General features: G+C 35.0%; 1 protein-coding gene across 1 annotated transcript; it reads left to right on the forward strand.

The window, feature by feature from the left end:
* The first annotated feature begins 21,399 nt into the window (after positions 1-21,399).
* LOC142644664 (basic form of pathogenesis-related protein 1-like) lies at positions 21,400-21,885 on the forward strand. The gene has a single exon (XM_075819239.1). The coding sequence runs from the start codon at positions 21,415-21,417 to the stop codon at positions 21,883-21,885; it is 471 nt and encodes a 156-aa protein (XP_075675354.1). The 5' UTR covers positions 21,400-21,414.
* Positions 21,886-23,603: the final 1,718 nt, after the last annotated feature.

Here is a 23,603-nt window from a genome sequence, read left to right on the forward strand (position 1 = left end):
CCTAGAAAACTACTTTAACAAGTCTGACAGTGCAGCACGCAATGAAGGCTGAGCAAGACCTGAAGTGGTGACAACATCAATGTGAAGAACCAACCCTTTCTTAACTAAACCATCAAAGAGCTTGTCAACATCTAAAAGAATAGACTCTGATGGATGCAATCCTTGAAGTCCCAACTAATTTCCCCCAAAGTACTTAACCATTGGGTACCAAGGACCACTGCATAGCCTCCCAAATGTAGAACATTGAGATCCACCACAAATTGATACCCTTGCATAGAAATAGTAACTCCATGACACACACCCAAAGTTTTAACAATGCTTCCATCAGCTACCTTAACCTCCAGAACTTGAGAAGTATCCAAATGCAGCTGTAAAAAGGCAATTCAGCAACATCCAAGAAATTGTGAGTGCTCCCAGAGTCAATGAGAGACACTACTTCTTGATTTAAAATCCTGCCCTTAATCCTCATTATTTGAGATGCAGGACTACCCACTAAGGAATATAGTGTAATCTCAGCAAGTAAAGTCACATCCTCTTGCTTCTCAGTTGTTTGACGTTCCAACACCACTCCATCATCCTCTAACTCTACCAACTGCACACCTAGCTTATGTTTAACTCCCATATCTCAGCCCTCCAATAAAAACAACTTTGCTCCCTTACACTTATGTCCCATCTACCACTTTTCATCACAGTTATAACATAAACCCAATTTCCTTCTTTCCTCCATTTGAGTACTAGTCAACCTTTGAAGTGGCAGTTTCATCTTGTTATTAGCCCAACCTTCCAATTTAGGCAAACCCAATATAGAATTTTTTCCATTATCTATCCTATTCTTGAAAGATTTCTTGCTACTCATTAAGTATTCTTCTTGAATTTTAGCTAAACCAAAGGCTTCATTAAGTGATTTAGGCATTAACATTCTGACTGGTAACCTAATCTCATCTCTTAAACCACTTAAAAAACAACCCAACTTATGAGACTCAGACAAACCCATGACTTTATTAGAAAGAATCTCAAATTTACCTTTGTAAGAAATCACAGTGGTAGTTTGTTTGAGACGAGTGAGGGCTTCCATGGGATCATCATAAGTTGTAACACCAAAACGGGTCTAAAGAGCCTTAATGAAGACCTTCCAACTCGCAAATCCACCCATTTGCTTAGCATTCTGGAACCAAATCAAGGCTTCATCATTAAGGTGAAAAGAAGCCACAATCACCTTCTGATGCTCAGGGGTGTTATAATAGGAAAAAACTAGTTTGCCTTGTAAACCCAACACGTATGATCTTCTCCATGAAATCTAGGAAACTACATCTTTAGATTCTTAATAGAATTCTATGGTAAAGCATCTGAATTTTCCACATGATTGTTAACAAGAAGGGCTAGAGAATTTGAATTTGAGGCTTGTTGTTGTTTCTCCTTTGTTTCCACCATTCTTTGCATGAAACCATTAATAACTTGCAACTGCTTTTGAATTTTTGTAAAGCATGCTGGTAATTTTCTGACACCCTAGTTAGAGCTGTGATTTTTTTTTTTTTTTTGAATTTTGTGAATTGGAATGAGTTTTTGTCATGGTGGTGTGGAGGGATCGAATGCCCTGATACCAATGTTAGGACTTAAATGATTTTAGAAGTTTTAGTAGGTTGCTTTGAGGGAACCTAGGCCTCCATAGCAGAAATGAGAGAGAGAGAGAGAGAGAGAGAGAGAGAGAGAGAGAGAGTTAGGGAAATAGAATCAACAATCCAGTTCAATGCCCAATACAATCTGTGAGATGCCTATATACATCTTGTAACTAACCACACACCCCACTAACTAACTGCCCTGCCCTGTTCTATCTAACTAACTGCTTTATTATTGTTACAATAGAGTGTAGTGTATTCAATGAGTACAATTACTTTTTGTTATACTAACATGCCGTGTACACTAACTAATACAGATGTCTAATAGCACATGTGCGTGCAAGGGTCTCCAATATCATCATACTTGACGAACCCTGGTGCCTTGAACTTGGGACGCATAATGACCTGAGGGAAGTTGGTCACACTGTCTAGATTAACACTTCCATAGGCGCTAGAGCCCTTCATTATTCGAACTTCTTAGCTAGAGTTTCCACCTGGCTCTTAACTTGGTCGATCCCTGATTCGAGGTTCTTATCCTTAGAAGAATCTGTTTCTTGGTCATTGCCTTGGGGTGGTACATTGTGGCCCTGATTCTGTACTAGTGGGGGCTGATTTTCACTCTTAGTTAGGGCACCTCCTTGGCTATGACCAGAAGAGTTTAGTTCCCCTCCTACAACCAGTTGTTGCATCATACACATCATTTCTACCATTTTCTCTTTCATCTGAGCAAACTCGGCAGGACTCACTTCCAGAGTCGAAGGCCCACTGGTAGACATCTCTCTTACATGGGATCTAGTGATGATGGGATCATGATGTGGTGGTAGCTTAGATTGTTTCCTTTTAGAAATCTTTTGATCTTGAGAGAGAATGGGAGGTGAAAGAAACGGGGCGCATTGACAATGTGAAAACACAACACCAAAATCAAGTTAGCTCATGCCCTTGCTATTTAACATGCACCTACCATTTTCAGAAAAATGTACCCTTGATTGGGTATTTATCATGGTGGGTTTCTACTATGATGTAAGATTCATGCACAAGATTGGTAAGTGACCAAAACTTTCATGGTATGCTTGGTAATGTGGGTCGGACCCTCTTTTGATTACATGCTTGTACAAGATTTGCTTTTACAACGTTAGGTTCATTGGCTCCAATGATCGGCCTTTTTACAATACAAGAAATGAAACTACGAGGAAAAGCTTGACTTTTGATAATTTGGACTTCTTGGGGAAGCTTTTGGACACTTGGATCTTTCGGACTTAGACAGTGTGGATCTCTTGAAGGAACCCTTGGATTCTTGACATGTTGGATCTTTGGCAATTTGGATCTTGGACCTTTGGAACTCTTTGAGGACTTAGGTCTCTTAGCAATCTATTTTGGATCTTCCTTGGGAGAATTCTTGGACTCATGATATCTTGGGATTCTTGATACTTTTACGGCAACATCTCCTCTTGGGTGGAGTTTCGGCTACTTGCCACAAATTTTATCTTTGCGCAATTAGGTGACAAGACCATTTAGTGTATGCATGAATGCCCTTGTAGGGTTGTAAACCCTTAGGGATAGGGTGTGATCTAGCATGTACAAGCAACGAGGTTGCTTTCTCTAGGGGTTTAATCATGGATGCTATGCAAATAGGATAGAAAGAACCCGGAGTAGAGCACAATTTCTTTAACGCAAGCAAAAAGGGTACACCTATTACAAAACACTTTCCCCTGACCTCTAGTCCTAGAAAGGTATCCTTTCCTAGGCTTGGATGTTCACTCTTTAGGCTTCTCCTAGTCCTAATGGGCTCTAGGCTTGATCTAGTCCTCACGGGTTTGACATAACTAGGCCAACTGTATGCAAAGTTTTAACTGGTATGTTGTTCCTATCTTCAGGGGACTCAATTGCCATACCCCTCCCTACATAGAAGTTGTGGGGCAAGAAGGATTGGGGGGGCCTTTTCAGCTACTTTGTCCACCCATGGACCTAGAAGTGCCTACAAAGTCAGCCCTAAATCTAACTATGGGTAACACTGTTGATGTTTGTGTTTGGGCATCTGTAGATGAGGTGATGAAATCCCTAAAGATATGTGACTACGCCAGCAGTGCGTAGCCCGGGTTCAGCTCAAAATAGGTGTATATGTCATGCAAACCTTAATGAAGGAGAAATTTTTTTCCAAAGCACAGTATATATATATATATATATATATATATATATATATATATATATATATATATATGAAAGTAGATAAAGGTGTAGCTGAAATTAAATTTTTCATGTGAGGAAAGCAGTAAAGCATGTGAGGAAAGTGCCTCCCTTGCGGAAAAGGATGTTTTGGAAAATGATTTTTTGCACTTTTGAAAATAGTCTACTAGGATATAGTAGAAGCCTTTTTCAAAAGGAAAGCCCTGGAGGCCAATGCCAATTTTCATGTTTTTTTGAAAGCCAATGTCTAAAGATTATGGTTTCATCAAAAGCTTTGAAGGCTAAACTCTCAACTATCCCCAATGAAGTTGCCAGTATGTTGATGCCTGGCCTCGAAAATGGAGAACTGTTGTCGGGCCTTCGTTCGACCACCCGCCGTGGCAATGCTCCCGCATGTGCGAGCCCGTTGGAGGCCCCTCTCTCTCTCAAGTGGTGTTGCGTGGTGTGCGCATGTGTAGAGTGTGACGTGGTTTGCACTGGACTTAAAGTGCTCTCTCTCTCGGTGGAGGAAGGTAAGTCCACCTCTGGTGTTATAGAAGGAATTTGGGCCAAATTTTAAGGGATTAACAAAGGTAAGTGGAGTCGCCACCAATCATTTCATTTTTCTAAGGTGTGATTGGTCACCTGTTTCTAGTTGATTTTATTACCAATTCGAGGTTAAGAAAATGATATTTTTCCTAATCTAATGTGGATGACAAAAAATCTTGATTCTTAGGTCCGGAAGTTTGGTTATGTGTGGGGTAGGTGTTAGGCACCCCACAAAGCTTGTCCAAGGACAGTCCTTTGTTTTGATAAAACCTTAATTTTCAAAGATTGACAGTAAAAAAATGATTTTGGAACTAACTTTTAGGGCTTTCCATGCATGTGGGATTTGAGGTTTGGCTTTTGAATGGGTGTGGTCCCAATCTATGCTTTCCTTAGTTATTCTAGCATAGTACCAGATTTCCATGGCGAAAATCTGGCGACAAAAATATATTGACTCCTTGTGATGAATTAATTGATTAATTACCCAAATTTATTAATTAATCTAATTAACATGCAATGTACATGGCAGCATAAATAAATCATCAACTAAAATATATTGCAGCGGAAAAAAAAGTTGACATGGCGATTTGTTTATGACTGGGTAAAACCTCCGAGGCAAAAACCCCACCGGGTGATTTTAAGGTCACCACTCCCATGAATTCACTATTATCATTACAAGTGGTTACAAATAAAGGAATCCCTATACCTTCTACCAACCTACAGTTGAACCCTTACCTCAATACCCAATTGGACTTGTTTTGTAGTGACAATCTCTCCTTTTAATGCACGGCTCCCAATATGTGACTAACCAATAGATGCGCGGATCTTAGTAAGCGACTTGATCACCAACTTGAGAAGGATGTTGGCTATAAAGTTCTTCAGTTCGTCGAACGATAAAGATCATGAAGTTGCATGGTCACAAAACCTTACGGTGTACAAACATAGTAGCTTCTTCAAGATGAATTAGGGCAAACTACGTTTCCGGTCACAATTTGCTTGAATATAAGTTTTCTTCACACTTGCGCAACTGTGCAACCTTTGACGGCTCTTAAAACAATCCTTATATATGTTTAGGGTTATGAGAAAAGAAGGCCTAAACATGCATTCATGGATTGGATGAAAATCAGAACTAAAAATCTATTTTTCATAAATCTCTACAAATACCCAATCTATTGAGCAGCTGTCAAGCTTTGGGCAGAAACAAATTTTTAAGCCTCGTTAGATACTAGCTGTCGAGCTTTAATGAACAACACTTCTTCACTTGTTTCTTGAAACATTAAACACATCCTAGATCTACCCAATTACAAGTAAAGTGTGTTTTGCCATATGATTAGCCAATTATATAAAATATTGACATATGTTCCTAACATGATTCACATATGTCCTAACAATCTCCCATTTTGCTGTTTGCAGATGATTACCTACTCTTTTGCCGAGCCACTCAAGATGAGGTGCAAGAAGTGGTGGATATATTGCAGCTCTATGCCATGGCTTCTAGGCAGCTCATAAATCTTGAGAAATCGTCAATTTTTTTCAGTAGCAACACGGATGGTGGGCAACGAAATTGGATCAAAGCTAGGCTGAATGTTAAAGAAGTGAAACATTTTGAAACCTACTTGGGATTACCAACATTGATTGGATGCTCAAAATATCAAGTCTTTGCCTTTCTCAAGGATAAAGTATGGAAATACCTACAAGGATGGAAGGGAATAATGCTATCTAGAGCCGGAAAGGAAGCGTTGATAAAGGCCGTTGCACAATCTCTACCAACATATACTATGAGAGTGTTTTAATTACCTGTGAAGCTTTGTGATGAGTTTAATGCCATGTGTGCAAGATTTTGGTTGGGGCAGGAGGCAAATGAGAGGAAGATTCATTGGAAGAGTTGGGATTCACTATTTAAACCAAAAAAGGAAGGCGGCATGGGGTTTAGGGACCTTCGTTGTTTTAATTTAGCAATGCTAGCCAAGCAAGGATGGAGGCTGCTGCAAAGGAAGGATACACTACTCTATAGGTGTTTCAAAGCGAAGTACTTCCACAGTGCAATTTCTTGGAGGCAGAGGATGTTCCTAACAGCTTCTATGTGCGGAAGAGTATTATCGCGGCTCAACCAATTCTGAAGAAAGGAAGCTGCTAGAGGGTGGGAGATGGCTCAGAAATCCGGGTGCTTAAGGACAAATGGATTCCCAACTTTCCCACTAATAGGGTGCTGCACCCACAAGTGGAGGTAGAAGGGAAATGGAGGGTCTCGAAGCTAATCGATTGGTCAGTCAGGCTTTAGGATAGGAGAATATGCTATCTCTCAGATTCCACTGAGCCGTCGACAATTGAAGGATACTCTGTTTTGGTTGCACTTAACAGAAGGGGAATATTCGGTAAAAACAGGGTATCATTTGGCTAGGGAACTCAAGAGGGAGAAGGATGAAAGTGGAGAGAGCTCCCAATTGGTGGGAAGCAACACAGTGTGGTGCAAAATATGGAAAATTCACATACCAAAAAAGGTCTGTATCTTTGCATGGCATGCTTGCCATGACATTTTGTCCATTCAGGAGAAGCTTGCTAAAAGATTTATTATTGAGGAGGGCACATGCATTCTATGTAAAAGAGATTCAGAATCAACAATTTATGCTTTGTGGGAGTGTAGTGTGGCTCAAGACGTGTGGGCGGGGTGTGCGCGATGATTGCAGAAAAGCATGGGAGAATAACTTGATGTGCTGCAATTGGTGGAGGAGTTACTGAAAAAACTAACTGTTAGGATTAATGCCCTTAAATCCTATTGTATGATGCTATGTATAATATTATATAATATTATGTATGACTTAATATTGTGATTGATAAAGTTGTTTTATTTTTATCTAAAATAATGGTAACATGAATATTCGGACATTATCATATAGTCCATGAGATGCATAGTATGTGATTTATGTGAAAAGTCACAGAAGATATAAATCACAGGTTCTTTGTAAACTCAGAATTATAGTTCGTAGTCGATGATGAAATTGAGCATTTTATCTACGAAGACTATAACATATCAACTAAGATGATTTGTCTTGATCATGGAAGTGGAGACTTCTAGTTGATATGTTGATATGTTTTAAGAGTTAAGACATATTAAACTGGACCACTGTGAGATTTATTATTCTCCTAATGACTGTCAATTGAATAAAAAATCTCACGACTTCTATTTGCATGAACTCTTAATCCTGAGAGAATAATAGACTTGATCATGAGGTGTAGGTTGCTTTGATATATCAGGAGTGAGATCTAAAGTTATGGTCAAAACCTCAGTATGTTGGGCAACCATATTTAGTGTTGATGGAACATATATTCTCAAAATGGAATTCATAGTCTCTTAACGGAGATACAAAATATTCCCTTGAAATAAGTTTAATGGGTTTGGTTATTCAGAGAATTAGGCTTAACCACTTTAGTAAGGAGTTACTAAAGTATATATTTATGGAATTGGATTTCATAAATATATGATAAATAACTTGAAGGATTAAACCAGGTACTCAAGGAATGAAGATGTAGTAATCTACAAAGTGTCAGTTTACATTCATGATTTTGTATTACTACAAATATTTTATGAAGGGGTTGCATGTATAATAAATTCTTGGGATATAATTTGTTAATAAGGCCTAGAGTGCATGTGAGAGTGAGACACACTTTCATTCTCCCTTGAAAAACTGATTGTGAGACCACTCTTCTTGGCTGTAAAGTGGAATTAGAGTGAAGATTAAAAGTGCTCCCAAGTGCTTCTGATCTTCAGTTTTGAAATTCACCACACCAAGGTACACTCTCTTGTTCTTATATTCCCAAACCTACATAGTACATTTAACATTTATGAATGAAGTAGATCCGTTATTTTTCCCCTGCGTATGTTTTGTATGTGATACAAACATGTATTTTTCCATCATTAACAACAGAGGAACTTGCGCTATTCTTCGTCCAGGCTTGGTTGATTTGGAATCAACGAAACACGATTACCTATAGGGGGTGCTCGCAAGACCCATCTCGGCTAAACAAGAGAGCGACAGATTTTTTGAAGGAGTTTAGAGAAGCACAACAACACTTGACTGTATAGACATCAGCTATTAGAGATATCCATTGGAGGCCACCACCAAGAAATGGTTTTAAGTTAAATTTTGGTGCAGCCATATTCGAGGATTTAAATGCATCGGGGTTCGGTGCAGTTATTTGCAATGAGGAAGGAGAAGTAATGGCAGCCATGGCAGCAAGAGGACCACCAGTTTCGGGCAGTGAGGAGGCTAAGGTACTGGCTTGCCGCAAAGCTTTGGAGTTCGCTATGGATGTGGGTTTCATTGAGCTTCTCATCAAGGGCGATAAAGCGTCAGTCATGAAGACCATTTTGCGCTCACGGCCTAACAATTCACGTCTGGGACCCTTGTATGAGGATATCCAGTGTTTATGCGACGACTTACGAGTTGTGTCTGTTAGGTGGGTTAGCCGTTCAGCTAATGTTGTGGCTCACTGTTTGGAAAAGTTTGCTAGAGGGATTGTTAATGAGGTTGTATGGTTGGAGGAATCCCCTCCTCCTGCATTAGAAACTTTGTACCTGGACTTGTCTAAACTTTAATGAAATTCATTCCACTTCCAAAAAAAGAATAATAAACCTAATAATCAACTTGGTTAATTAATTAGGTTAAACAATCTGGTTGAAGGGATCTAAACAAACAAACAAACAAATATATATATATGAAGGAAAAATTTTGGTTTTGTATCTCATACAAAACACACAGCGGAAGCAACAAACAAGGATCTATTTCATTCATGATTGATAACGTGCACAATGTAAATTTCAGAATTTAAGAACAAGATAACGTACCTTGGTGTGGAGAAATTCAAAACAAAGATTAGAAGCACTTAGGAACACTTTTAATCTTCACTCCAATTCCACTTTACGCCCAAGATGTGTGGTCTCTCAATCAGTTTTTCAAAGGGAGAATGAAAGTGTGTCTAACACTCTTTCACACACACCGTTTCTTATTTTTTCTTTCTAACTTATAAAAATTCTGTATGTTTCTCCCTTTATAACTAACTGATTATCTAATTGGGCTGGCCTATTAGGCCTTTCCAATTGGGCTTTAGTGTGTGGCTTGGAGTGGGACCAAAAGGGACCAATAAGACACTAGCTCCAATGGGCCTTGGGCTTTTCCGTCAACTCTTGACAAACCCAAAGTTACCATTAATTATATTTAATACCACTATATAAATATAATTGCACTCTAGGCCTTATTAATAAATTATATCCCAAGACTTTATTATGCATGCAACCCCTTCATTAAAATATTCGTAGTAATCCAAAGTCATGAATATAGACTGCCACTTTGAAGATTACTACATCTTAATCCTTGAGTACCCGGTTTAATCCTTTATGTTATTCGTCATATATTTATGAAATCCAATTTCATAAATATATACTTTAGTAACTCCTTACTAAAGTGGTTGGGCCCAACACTCTGAATAACTAAACCCATTAAACTTATCTCAAGGGAATATTTTGTATCTCCATTAAGAAACTATGAATTCCATCTTGAGAATATATGTTCCATCAACACTAAATGCGGATGTCCAACATACTGAGATTTTGACCGTAACTAATAGATCTCACTCCTGATATATCAAAGCAACCTACATCTCATGATCAGGTCCATTATTCTCTCAGGATTTAGAGTTGATGTAAATAGAAGTCGTGAGATTTATTATTCATTTGACAGTCGTTAGGAGAATAATAAAGCTCACGGTCCAGTTCAATATGTCTTAACTCTTAAAACATATCAACATACCAACTAGAAGTCTCCACTTCCATGATCAAGACAAATCATCTTAGTTGATATGTTATAGTCTTCGCAGATGAAACGCCCAATTTTATCACCGACTACGAACTAAACTTCTGAGTTTACAAAGAACTTGTGATTTATATCTTCTGTGACTTTTCACATAAATCACATACAATGCATCTCATGGACTATGATAATGTCTTAGTTCATTTATAGATAGTCTCATATAATTAAACAATTTAATTATTATATACATGCCAATAAATTGGGTTTTAGGGCATAAACCCCAACAATCTCCCACTTGCCCTCAAAGACAATTTATCATATATCTGACACTTATTTCCCTTTAGAGTAATTCATAATCACTCTAAGGCAAGGCTTGGAAATAAGTTACAGCCAAATTTATTGCATAAATTATCTTTTCTACTACTACTATTTCTCATGTATTCATATCTCTCTAATGAGAAGATATCATTTACACTTAATGTGTATCTTCACCACCTAGAGTGAACACATATCTTGAAGTTCAATTTCATGAATCACAATCAAACTACAAATCAGTATTTGCACATCCAGTAATAATCAAAACTTCACTTCTGTGGACAAGCATATAACACCTCATTCCCATAAGAAATTTGAGTATATGCTTTACTCCTACTAACTTAAGTGATCTTTGATTCAATTGATATTTGCTTACTATGCCCACCATAAAATAGATATTTAGCCTAGCATGTAGCATAATATAAAGACTTCCTATCTATTTGATATAAGGGACCGTCTTAATATGCTCTTCCTTTTATATGTCTTAGGACCACAATCCTATATAAAGGAACTTCAAACTTAAAAGGAAAGAATCCTTTCTTGAAGTATTATATGCTATACTTGGCTAGAATCTAATTTATTTAAGCAATTTGAGATAGACCCAACATCCTAATTTCTGAATTATAACAAAGTTTAATTCTTAGGATGTGACCAGTCTTTCCCAAGTACTTTATATCAAACAGGACTAGACAACCAAAAACACATTGATGACAATAAATCAACATCATTCTAAATGATTAGAATGTCATCAACATACATTAAGAAATTTATTATTCTATATAGCTATACACACATAAGGCCTTTTAATATTTGATCAAAATCAAACAATTTTATTTCTTGATCAAAGATAATATTTTATGATTTAGACGATTGCTTTAATCCTTAAATGGAATTTAAGGAACTTGCAATCTAAATACTACTGTTTCTTTGCTATGTACATGTCTAGTTACATCATATAGATGTCTTCCTCAAGATTGCTACTAAAAGAAGCTTTCTTGATATCCATTGCCATATTTCATCCAAATGAAATATAATGGATAAGAGAATCTAGATAAAGTCAAATTGACTATTGGTGAAAAAAATCTTTTCATAGTCGAACCATTTCGTTCTGAATAAATATTTTCACCATTAGTCTTGACTTTGAAGGTTTGCACCTTCAAATCTATCAATCTCAATTTTTCTTGTAGACCTATTTAAGAACAATAGGCTTAATGCCATTAGGCTCCTCTACAAGTTCTAGACTTTAAATAGAATCTAATTCTATTTACATAACCTTGATCCAGTAATCCATATTTATATCATCTATTGCCTCAACGTAGGACCGAGGATCAAATTCATATCCTTGTGGAATGACTTCAAAAGTTTATTCCAAAAGTATGAATTTATTTGATAATTGATAATCCTCCCACTACGATATTGTATCGGTGTATTAGCTATATATCTAGAATAATTCATTGTGCTTGTATCTAATACAACCATCTCATTTCTAAATGTATTTCATAGTTGTCTTACAACAAATTCTGACATTTTTCTTCTAGAACGATTCTATGTATAGCTTTAAGATTATTCACATAGTCATCTTCTTTATGACTACCAAAACAATCTTTTGAAATTCCTTTTGGATACCCAACATAAACAACACACATTTTTCTACCTTTTGATTTCATTTTGTTAGACTTCATTTCTAGCACAAGTGCTGGACATCCCCAAAAGTGGAAGTATCATATACTAGGTTTTTACCTAATCCACAATTTGACAAATGTCTTAGGAACAAACTTTTGAAATCAATTTTAGAAAATGTATAGTAATACATAGAGTATATCTCCAAAAGAAATAAGGAAATGGAAATACTTATCATGTACTTTACTATTTCTAAAAGAGTCTTATTCCTCCTTTATGTATGCACTGACTTAAAAAAGTCATTGATATTATATTCCTTTACAATAAAGGAACCCTAGATCATATTATCATCTAAATAGAATTCATAGATTGGGAATTTAACAAGATAATGGTTCTAAAAGCCCATCTTTCACCAATCTTGAATACCATTTAGATTAATAAGATCTAGACATAAGTGCCAAAAACATACAATACCAAAGGATGAAAACATTCTCTTTAAAAAGTAAAACACGTAAATCTCCATCTAGAAAACAATCATGGACAAAACTTAGCTCTACCAAAACGGAAACACTTTCCTTTTGGTCATACTTTTGAGTCTAATTTCCTTTTGGCAACTACTAGGGCAAATAGCTTGCCCAACTGTTTGGTATTTTAATTCCCCTTCTTACCACCTTTTCCTTTTGGTCTAGGCTAAGAATTTGATTAAATCATATTGATCCTAGCCTTAGTTTTTAGGATGTCTTCCGTTGTGTAGAATTCACTCATCAATTCAGATAATATAAAAGAAATTTATTTTCAAAACAATCTGAATTGGTCAAATGATTCTAACAAGGACTTATGGATCATATCCATATGAGATTAACATTTAATCTCTACATCCAAGAATTCCAATTCATTTTAAAATGAAAATATTTTCATAAAATGATATAGAATTGGAACTACTTAAGCTTTTCTTGGCACTCAATATGACTTATATTAAATATCGTCTAGTAGCACGATATTTCATACCAAACATCTCATTTAGACTTAATACAAAGTCTAAGTCTAGTACTAACTCTTGCATCTCATGCTGTAGCACATTTGAGATAAAAGCCAATGTAACATATTAGCATTTCAATGGAGATTATGATCATATCATAAGCCATCTTCCATCAATGCATCATGCATAGGAAATTATGATAATGCTGAATTGAAACATATATATGTACTTCAGCTCCTTAAGCACCATGTCCAAAATTATATCTTAGTTAATGTGATTCAATAAAAAAATAGTTAGAGAACAAAAATTTATGGCAACTTCAATTCGAGACTATGAACATAATTATAGAGACATTATATTTTGCATCCATAACCATATAGTATAAAACCCGAAAAAACATACTATACTAGGTGCAACGACAACCTAATCCCGCAATTAATATTCCTCAGCATAGAGTGAATACCAACCACTACGATCAGGCGAGAATTACTCTCATTATTAATGCTATCATGGTAACTCTTACCAAACAAAATAATTTGCCGCTATTTCTTTGGCCTCTAAGTGATAATAGCAAGAACTCAGCATAGAGGATACTATCAAACTTAGTCTAGTGTACACCATTGCCTAGAATCATGTGTAGCCACATTTCATCCCCTTAAACAGCCTTATTATGTAGTGCCATGATACAAAACACCCTCCGCATGGAATGCAAAGCTCGAGGCTAAGACAAGGTGTTTGATCAAACTACTATAAACCAAGAAATTCAATCCTGTAGTACCATGAAATAAATACTCTCCGCATGGAATGCTAAGCTCGAAGCAAAGACAAAGTATATATTTCACACTACTATGAACCAACAATGGAGGCCATGAGATCCAACCCTTGTATCTCTCTCCCACTAGAAATTTTAAAACAAGTGGATTGTCCTAAAAACATTGTGATCTAATCACAAATTTAACCCTACACATCAAATGTGTTTAATTGTTTAAATTCGATGTGATGTTACTAAGTCACGTCACTTTAGTGTAACGAACATTCGCTTAATCACAAAGAAGTTTAACCTTGTAATCCGTGAAGTAAATACCCTCCACATGGAATGCAAGACTCGAAGTCAAGACAATGTATTTATTCACATTACAATAAACTTAACAAAAGGGTTATTTAAGCACTCCTACTCGTTATTTGGGTTTTTTCTTAAATAATTGTGATATCATCACAACTAATAACCTTGTACTTGTTCAAGACTCTAATCTCATTAGAATCACTAACTAAAATGGAAGTCCTAAACTATTTAGGATTCCTTAAAAACTAATGAATCAAAAATTAGTTATATAGAACTCTCTCCTTAATTTACTAAATAAAAGATTCTAATCTCATTAGAAACTATATAACTTTTTAATTAGAATTTTAATCTCATTAAAACCCTCTAATTAAAATAAATTAAGGACTTTTAATCATAAAACAATTTAGGACTAAGAGTTCTATTTAACTAACATCTTTGATCTCAGTAGGTCTTTTAGTTAGATAATAATTAATAAATATCCTTAACTTTTAAGGACTATAAAATTAATCATATAGCCTTGCTTTTATTAAAGTTTTAACACTTAGTCAAAAACAAGTGAAAATTCAAAAATTCAGTGTCTTTGATCAGTCGAAAAGAATTCTCGATCGATCGAGACTCGCAAAACTGATTTTTTTCAGAATTTTTAGGTAACCGTTTTTGACATCTTTATTGTTCTGCCATCAAAAACACTTTTTGATTTTATCAACGAAGATTTACAGATCAAGAACCATAATAATGCTAGACACGTGAAAAAATATAATCCTAATCTCATTAGGAATAAATTTCATTAAACTAGCATTAACGTATATAAATATATATATAACGTAATAAAAATCCTTATTACATATAAAAATTCATATTATATTATATATAATATAATGTACAGATTAATATATGTAATATATATTTATTACACTATATATATATAATATAATATAATATAATATACCTATATATGTACTTTACATATATATATATATATATATATATTATATATATTATGGCCCCACGGTTGAATCATGGTGTGCAAATTCAACATGGAATTCATGAAGTCTAGGATTCCATGTTTACAAAGATATCTATTTGGGTCCCACTTGCAATATATATATATATATATATTTATGGATTGATCTTTTCCATTGCCATAAAAGATGCAAGACAAAAGAAAAAACTTTGAATAGTCAACCCATGCAAGCCAAAAAAAAAACAAGAACCCATCCGTATAACACTTAATTCAATTGCATGTGTCCTATAAGCCAAACGGTGCAATAAGAAACTCTTGTGTAAAACAGTTACACACTTACATCCAATAACTACATCCTGACTATGAATAAGACACGGCCCCATGTATATGAATAACAAACAAAGGTGTCCATTCAAAGAAAGTAGTTATTGTCCATTGACAATAACTACTTTCAAGGATAGTTAATGAAAAGTGCCGAGTTATATCTGCAATGGCTTCACATATATATAGATCATCTATAAATTTATAAAATTTCAATCTATATATTACATATATGAATCATGGTATATGAATTTCAACGCTAATAACGCAAATTCATAAAATCATGATTATCAAACCATGTTTACATAAAGATAACGGTTTTCTTAAATTCAAAAATTCAATCACATATTATACAATCATGATATGAAAACCCATTTTAATACCAATACGTTGAAGGAAAAATTTCGGTTTTGTATCTCATACAAAACACACAATGGAAGCAACAAACAAGGATCTATTTCATTCATGATTGATAACGTGTGATAAATTTCAGAATTTAAGAACAAGATAGCGTACCTTGGTGTGGAGAAATTCAAAACAAAGATTAGAAAGACTTGGGAACACTTTTAATCTTCACTCCAATTCCACTTACGCCCAAGATGTGTGGTCTCCTCAATCAGTTTTCAAAGGGAGAATGAAAGTGTGTCTAACACTCTTTCACACACACCGTTTCTTATTTTTCTTTCTAACTTATAAAAATTCTGTATGTTTCTCCCTGTATAACTAACTGATTATCTAATTAGGCTGGCCTATTAGGCATTTCCAATTGGGCTTTAGTGTGTGGCTTGGAGTGGGACCAAAAGGGACCAATAAGACACTAGCTCCAATGGGCCTTGGGTTTTTCCGTCAACTCTTGACAAGTAAAGTTACCATTAATTATATTTAATACCACTTATATAAATATAATTGCACTCTAGGCCTTATTAATAAATTATATCCCAAGACTTTATTATGCATGCAACCCCTTCATTAAAATATTCGTAGTAATCCAAAGTCATGAATATAGACTCACTTTGAAGATTACTACATCTTAACTTGAGTACCGGTTTAATCCTTTATGTTATTCGTCATATATTTATGAAATCCAATTTCATAAATATATACTTTAGTAACTCCTTACTAAAGTGGTTGGGCCCAACACTCTGAATAACTAAACCCATTAAACTTATCTCAAGGGAATATTTTGTATCTCCATTAAGAAACTATGAATTCCATCTTGAGAATATATGTTCCATCAACACTAAATGCGGATGCCCAACATACTGAGATTTTGACCGTAACTAATAGATCTCACTCCTGATATATCAAAGCAACCTACATCTCATGATCAAGTCCATTATTCTCTCAGGATTTAGAGTTGATGTAAATAGAAGTCGTGAGATTTATTATTCATTTGACAGTCGTTAGGAGAATAATAAACCTCAGCAATGTCGATTCAATATGTCATCACTCTTAAAACATATCAACATACCAACTAGAAGTCTCCACTTCCATGATCAAGACAAATCATCTTAGTTGATATGTTATAGTCTTCGCGGATGAAACGCCCAATTTCATCACCGTATTTACGAACTAAACTTCTGAGTTTATAAAGAACTTGTGATTTATATCTTCTGTGACTTTTCACATAAATCACATACAATGCATCTCATGGACTATGATAATGTCTTAGTTCATTTATAGATAGTCTCATATAATTAAACAATTTAATTATTATATACATGCCAATATATTGGGTTTTAGGGCATAAACCCCAAAAATATATATATATATATATATATATATATATATATATATATATATATATATGTATATACATATATGTATATGTATATACATATATGTATATATATATATATATATGTATATATATATATATATATATGTATATACATATATATATATATATATATGTATATACATATATATATATATATATATATATATATATATATATATGTAAAGTTGTATAAGACACCTTAAAGTTGCACCATGTGTAATTTAAACTTAAATCAATTATATTTGTTTTAAATATTGATAATGTGAAAATTTAAATCATCGATTTTAAAAATGACTATATACTTACCTTAATATATATCAAATTAATACTAATTTTTATCAACATAGCATAACTTTATAACTATGAATCTAATTATCCAACCATTAAAAAAAATTATGAATGAAAAATCAAAATTTTAAAAATGCTATGATACATTACTTTTGTAGGGGATTTCAATTCCATGGCCATTTGAAATCAGTGAAAAGTGAAAGCTAGAGTAGTAGTGAGTTTCCCCTAAAAAATAAATAGAATAGTAGTGAGCTCTTTTTCTACCATCCATGATCCATAGCTTTTTTTTTTTTTTTTTTTTTTTTTTTGTTGAGAATCAAGACCGTGATGGCTTATTATTAACTAGGAAAATCATCAAGAACATAATGTAAAATGTTTGGTGGGACATCCTCCATCCAAACCAACAAAGGAAAAGAATAATGAGCTCTCCGCTCTAAGGTGTGAGCAACATTGTTCCCCTGCCTCCTAGTATGGGAGAGTGAGACAGTTCCTAGTGAACTTGCTATAGACCTGAAGTCTTTAACTAAATGGCCAACTGGTGTATAAAATTGTATCTAAGGTTATTGCAAATAGGCTCAAGTGTATTCTGCCTAATATCATTTCTGAGTCGTAGAGTGCTTTTCAGACTGACAAAGCTATGTCAGACAACATTCTTGTAGCCTTTGAAACCTTGCACCATATGAAGAATCAGAAGTCCACAAAATTAGGCTTTATGGCATTAAAGCTTGATATGAGCAAGGCATATGACCGTGTGGAGTGGCTATTTTTACAACAAGCCATGGAGAGGATGGGTTTTTGTCAATAATGGATTCAGTTAGTCATGAATTGTATAAGCATAGCTTTATATTCAATCCTAGTAAATGGGGAGCCGAAGGGGGATATTTGGCCATCTAGGGGTATAAGGTAGGGGGATCCTTTGTCTCCCTACTTATTTCTAATTTGTTCAGAAGGGTTGAATCGACAAATTCAGAAAGCAAACAGGGATAATCTGATTAGAGGCTTTTTGTTGTGCAGAAGTGGGCCAACGATAACCCACCTTTTCTTTGCTGATGACACTTTACTTTTTTGCCAAGTGGATATGGGGGATTTGCAGGTTATTCAAGACTTGTTACAGCTCTATTAAAAAGCTTCTGGTCAAAAAATAAATAGGAATAAAACCACGGTCTTTTTTAGCAAAGCCACCAATTAGGGAAGGAAGGAGGAGATTAAAGATTTTTTGGGGGTGAGTGAAGTAAGGAAATATGAGAGGTACCTTGGCTTGCCAGTTGTGGTGGGAAAAAATAAGAAGGCAAGTCTAAATTATATAAAGGAAAGGGTGTGGAATAAACTGCAAGGTTCAAAGGAGAAATTGTTGTCACAAGCGGGAAGGGAGGTTATACTTAAGGTCGTGGTACAAGCAATCCCAACTTTTTCCATGGGATGTTTCCTACTCCCGTTGGTCTTATTCATGATATTGAAATGATGATTCGAAAGTTTTGGTCGGGGCAAAGGGGTGAGCAAAGAAAAGTTCATTGGAAGAAATGGGATATTTTATGCAAACCAAAAAATATGGGGGGAATGGGCTTTAAGGACTTGGTGAAGTTTAATGAAGCTATGCTCGCAAAGCAAGTGTGGAGGTTATTAACTGATCACTTATCCTTGCTTTATAGGGTGTTCAAGGCGAAGTATTTCCCTAATGGTTCAAAATTTGAGGCAAAAGTGGCATCGGGCTCCTATGCATGGAGAAGCATCTTCAAAGCTAGAGATCTGATCAAAAGGGGTATGTTATGGCGAGTGGGTGATGGTACAAATATTAACATCTATGCAGATAGGTGGCTGCCTGGTGAAGGGTCTGCAAAAATTATTTCTCCACAAGTGGATATGGCAAAAGAATGGCTAGTAGCTCGGCTGATTGACTCAAATGGAGGAGGTTGGAATGACCACCTAATTGATTCCCTTTTCCTTTAGTTCGAGGCACAACGAATTAAAGGTATTCCTTTATGTTTGTCACGGCAAGAGGATTATAGCCTATGTCAGGATACTTCAGAGGATACTTTCCATGCCCTGTGGGGCTGTGATACAATTCAACCTGCTTGGCGGCCAAGTTTTGCTTGGCTTCAAAGTCAGACCAATCAGTTGAAGAAAATCTCGGACTTGGTGGGCATTATGCAGTCCGTTTCATCTTGGCTTAACGTGTTTGTAATGGTGGCTTGGTTTGTCTGGTGTCGCAGGAATAAAATAAGGTGCAATGAACAGACCGTGCCAGTTAATAAAGTCTTTGATGCTACTGTGGCGATGCTGATCGAGTTTCAACAGAAATTCCCTGGCCATGGTCCAAAAATGAAGAAATCCCTAGCTAGATGGAAGCCTCTAGGAACAGGGGAGCTGAAAGAAAACTTTGATGGGGCAATGTTTGCTGAAACGGGTGAAGCTGGTATTGGGGTGGTAATCTGGACTGAATTTGGGGAAGTTATGGTAGCGCTATCTGAAAAAAATTTCCCTTCCGTCATCGGTGGAAATTTTAGAGTTGTTAGTAGCAAGAAGAGCAACTGTGTTTGTAGTAGAGCTTGGCTTACAGCAAATCAATTTTGAAGGAGATGGTGAAGGGGTGATAAAAGCTTTGTTCATGATCCATAACTGATTATGCGGTGAATCTATTTCTTGGAAACCTCCCACTGATCCCGTGAGTTCTCATATCACATCTCACTCCTATTTCAAATTTCAACTTTCAACCAATAATTGTTAAAAAGCTAGATCCACTCAAACATATTATGGGATAATTCTTGCCTAATCTTTTTTTGTTTTGAGAAGAATCATTCTTGCCTAATCTGATTGGTCTATAAAAGAAATTTATACTTTGAAAATCAAGCATGAAAAAGAGGGAAAATTATTGTGTACTCTCGAAATACCATAAATGCGTACTCCTTCCTCTCACATGAATGGTGGGTCACACTAATTAAATTCATGATATGACCTACCATTCATGTGAGAGGGGGGAGTACGAATTTATGGTACTCTGAGAGTACCTAATAATTTTTCAAAGAGGCATGCTCCTAGATTTTTCCTCCCTAATTTGATTAGTCTATTAAAAGAATTATATCCTTAGAAATCAAGCAAAGAAAAGATGCATGTTCTAAGTATAATGCTTGGGAGTAAATAAAAAATTGCGTTTGGTTTGCTTTTAACGAACCTATCCAAGTTAATGGTACCATTAGGTTTGATTGGCTTTGACCATACCATATACTAATTTTTGTTTTTCCTTTTTGAGATACTGTGTCATTTACTCTTTTAAATTAGATTCAAATCGGTCTAAGTAACGGATCATGACCAATTTGGACTTAATATGTTATTTTTTGTCATTATTTATTTATTTTTGGATAAGGATCATGGAGGTTATTGACATAGATTCCATAATTTTTCTTGTTAAGTTAGGACAATAACCTTTTTTCTTTTTTCATATTTTTAGCTAACTACTTTTCAAAACACCAATATTAGATTATCTATTTTAAACTTTATTTCTTTTAAATAGTAAAAGTGTTACATCCACAATATTTTTATATATTTTCACAACAAATCCTGGTGGTAAATTTTTACTGATTCGAACTTGAATTCACCACTGAAATTAATTTTTTAACCACCAATAACAACATGTCACTAAGAATTTGTTTTCTAAATGTAGTGTACATAACATTTCCTTTTAAAGCAATATTGTAGCATTCTACAACGGAGAACTAATAGGAAGTCTAATGTGAGAGTACTTTTTTTGGGCTTTTATCCTTATATTGGGATGTTATCCTAAATTAGGGAGCCTAATAAAGATGCTCATGTATGTAATTATGTATGCGTCCAACTTGAGCCATAACGACCACCGCTCTCTTGCCTATAGATAAATAAATCAATACTGAATAGTATATCACATTTTCATTAAGAACTAGAAATCGAAAAGTTCGCTCTTCCTTTCACAGTGATAAAAATGGGGTTTAGCAAGTTTTTACTAGCCATATGCTTCTTAGTAATTCATGTCTCCCTAGCCCAAAACTCCCACTTCGACTTTGTCCATGCACACAATGTAGCTCGTGCCAAAGTTGGCGTTGGTCCAATTAGATGGAACAACACAATTGCAGCCTATGCTCAAGATTATGCTAATAAGAGATCAAGAGACTGCAACTTGGAACATTCTGGAGGGCCCTATGGAGAAAATCTAGCCGAAGGTTATGAAAACTTAAACGGAGTAGATGCAGTGAATTTGTGGTTAAGTGAGAAGCCTAACTACAACCACAAGTCCAACACATGTGTCGGTGGTGAGTGCCTACACTATACTCAAGTTGTTTGGCGTGATTCTGTTCATCTTGGGTGTGCCAGAGTTAGGTGCCACAATGGGTGGATGTTTGTCATTTGCAGCTATGATCCTCCGGGTAATTATGAAGGCGAATTTCCTTACTAATTATAATTAGTGGTTAATTTATGGATTACTTATATTTGAGTATGTTGTTCCTGATCAGAAGTGTGTTTAGTAGTAACCAAATATATGTGTACCCTTCTGATGGATTTATACAATGAAAATGAGTCACTTTTATTATCATGAAGAAGAATTTTTTTTTTTTTTTTCTCTTACCATGGGGCCATGCCAAGGTAATAAGTCAATTTTCTAATATGGAAATAAATCTTGAAATGGTAGATAAGCAAGAAGAGAATAAGGGAATATGGAATTAAATCTTGAGTCTCTAGCCAACAAGGTTCAACTATGCAGAATGTTTTGTGTTCGAGTCATTCCTCCCCCCTAGCAACATGTGGGTACTTATATTTCAACCAAATGAGGTCTTATCTTAGGAGCAATTAGGTGCTAGTACTGTTACGCTTAGGAAAACCACACTTGTCATGCCTCCTAGCCATTTTTTTTAAAGCAATATATATATATATATGGAATTAAATCAAAAATATTTAAGCGCATTAATGATAAGAATAAAAATCAATATATTAAAACTAGATATTAATTAACTGCTATATATGTAATTCAATTGTATTAATGCACTATTCCTTTTGGCTTTGAAGTTTGAAAATATAACTGTATATGACTATATGGGTTTATGCATGGCTCATCTTTTCTTTTATGGAATGAAAAGAAGATAGGAAAATCTAAGATTTAAAAAAAAAAATGCATTATGTTCTTGATCACGTGAACATCATCAATAATGATAATATTAAGATAGGAGGAATAGAAAGAGATAGGGTAATCATTAATTTCATTTCTAAGAGCATCTGTTCTCGGCAAATCATGTTAAGATGGGTGCTTCTTGCCATTTACGATAACGTATGTCTTATTCTTCCTATACGAACTTTACCATTAGTTTAGTCAGCTGCTGTCGAATATGGTAGAATTTTATGATTTGTATTCGTAAAGTAAAACTCAATTATTTGCAACAAACAAAACTAAACAATAATAAATGGTCAGTAAGATGGAGTGGAACTAGCCGCTGCTGGTATGGATCATGCTATGATAGAATGCAAATCTTCTGTATCACTTTTTGTATACCACTCTATGTTCGACGAATCACTACTTCCATTTGTATAATTGTTTTCTATTTTAAACTTCAGTTATTTTATAAGGAAAATAAAATCAAAACATAGCATATTGTGATTGGTGAAACATAGAATTGTATACAAAAAGTGATACAGAAGATTTGTATTCGCGATAAAACTACTCTTTCATACCCAGTGTACATAGTCCCTTAGTATATAGGATTGCCAACATGAGATATATAGCCATAGGAAGCCTCGTCGTGCATTGCCTACGCAACACCCCCTAGGCCAAATCACAAGTGAATTAATTGCAACTAACCCTTATTATAACAATATATTAATTAAAACTAACACAATACCTAAAAATGTTATAATCATCATTAACAATCAATTTCTCCTTATGGCTTGAGACTTCACTTTCTTTTAACCCTTTTTCACATGGTAGATAGTTAACATTTGTGTGTGTGTGTGTGTGTGAACACCATTATCACACTACCCAAGATAAAGCGAAACTCATTTATTAACACATAATAAAATCTCATTTCTTTTTAATCTGAACCATGATATATTTCATTATCAACATGAAATTAATATCAGTAGGTATTAACTCATCAAATAATGTGTTTAATCCATCTATGCCAT

Source organism: Castanea sativa, chromosome 7 (genome assembly GCF_040712315.1).
Source record: "Castanea sativa cultivar Marrone di Chiusa Pesio chromosome 7, ASM4071231v1".
Taxonomy (NCBI): Eukaryota; Viridiplantae; Streptophyta; class Magnoliopsida; order Fagales; family Fagaceae; genus Castanea; species Castanea sativa.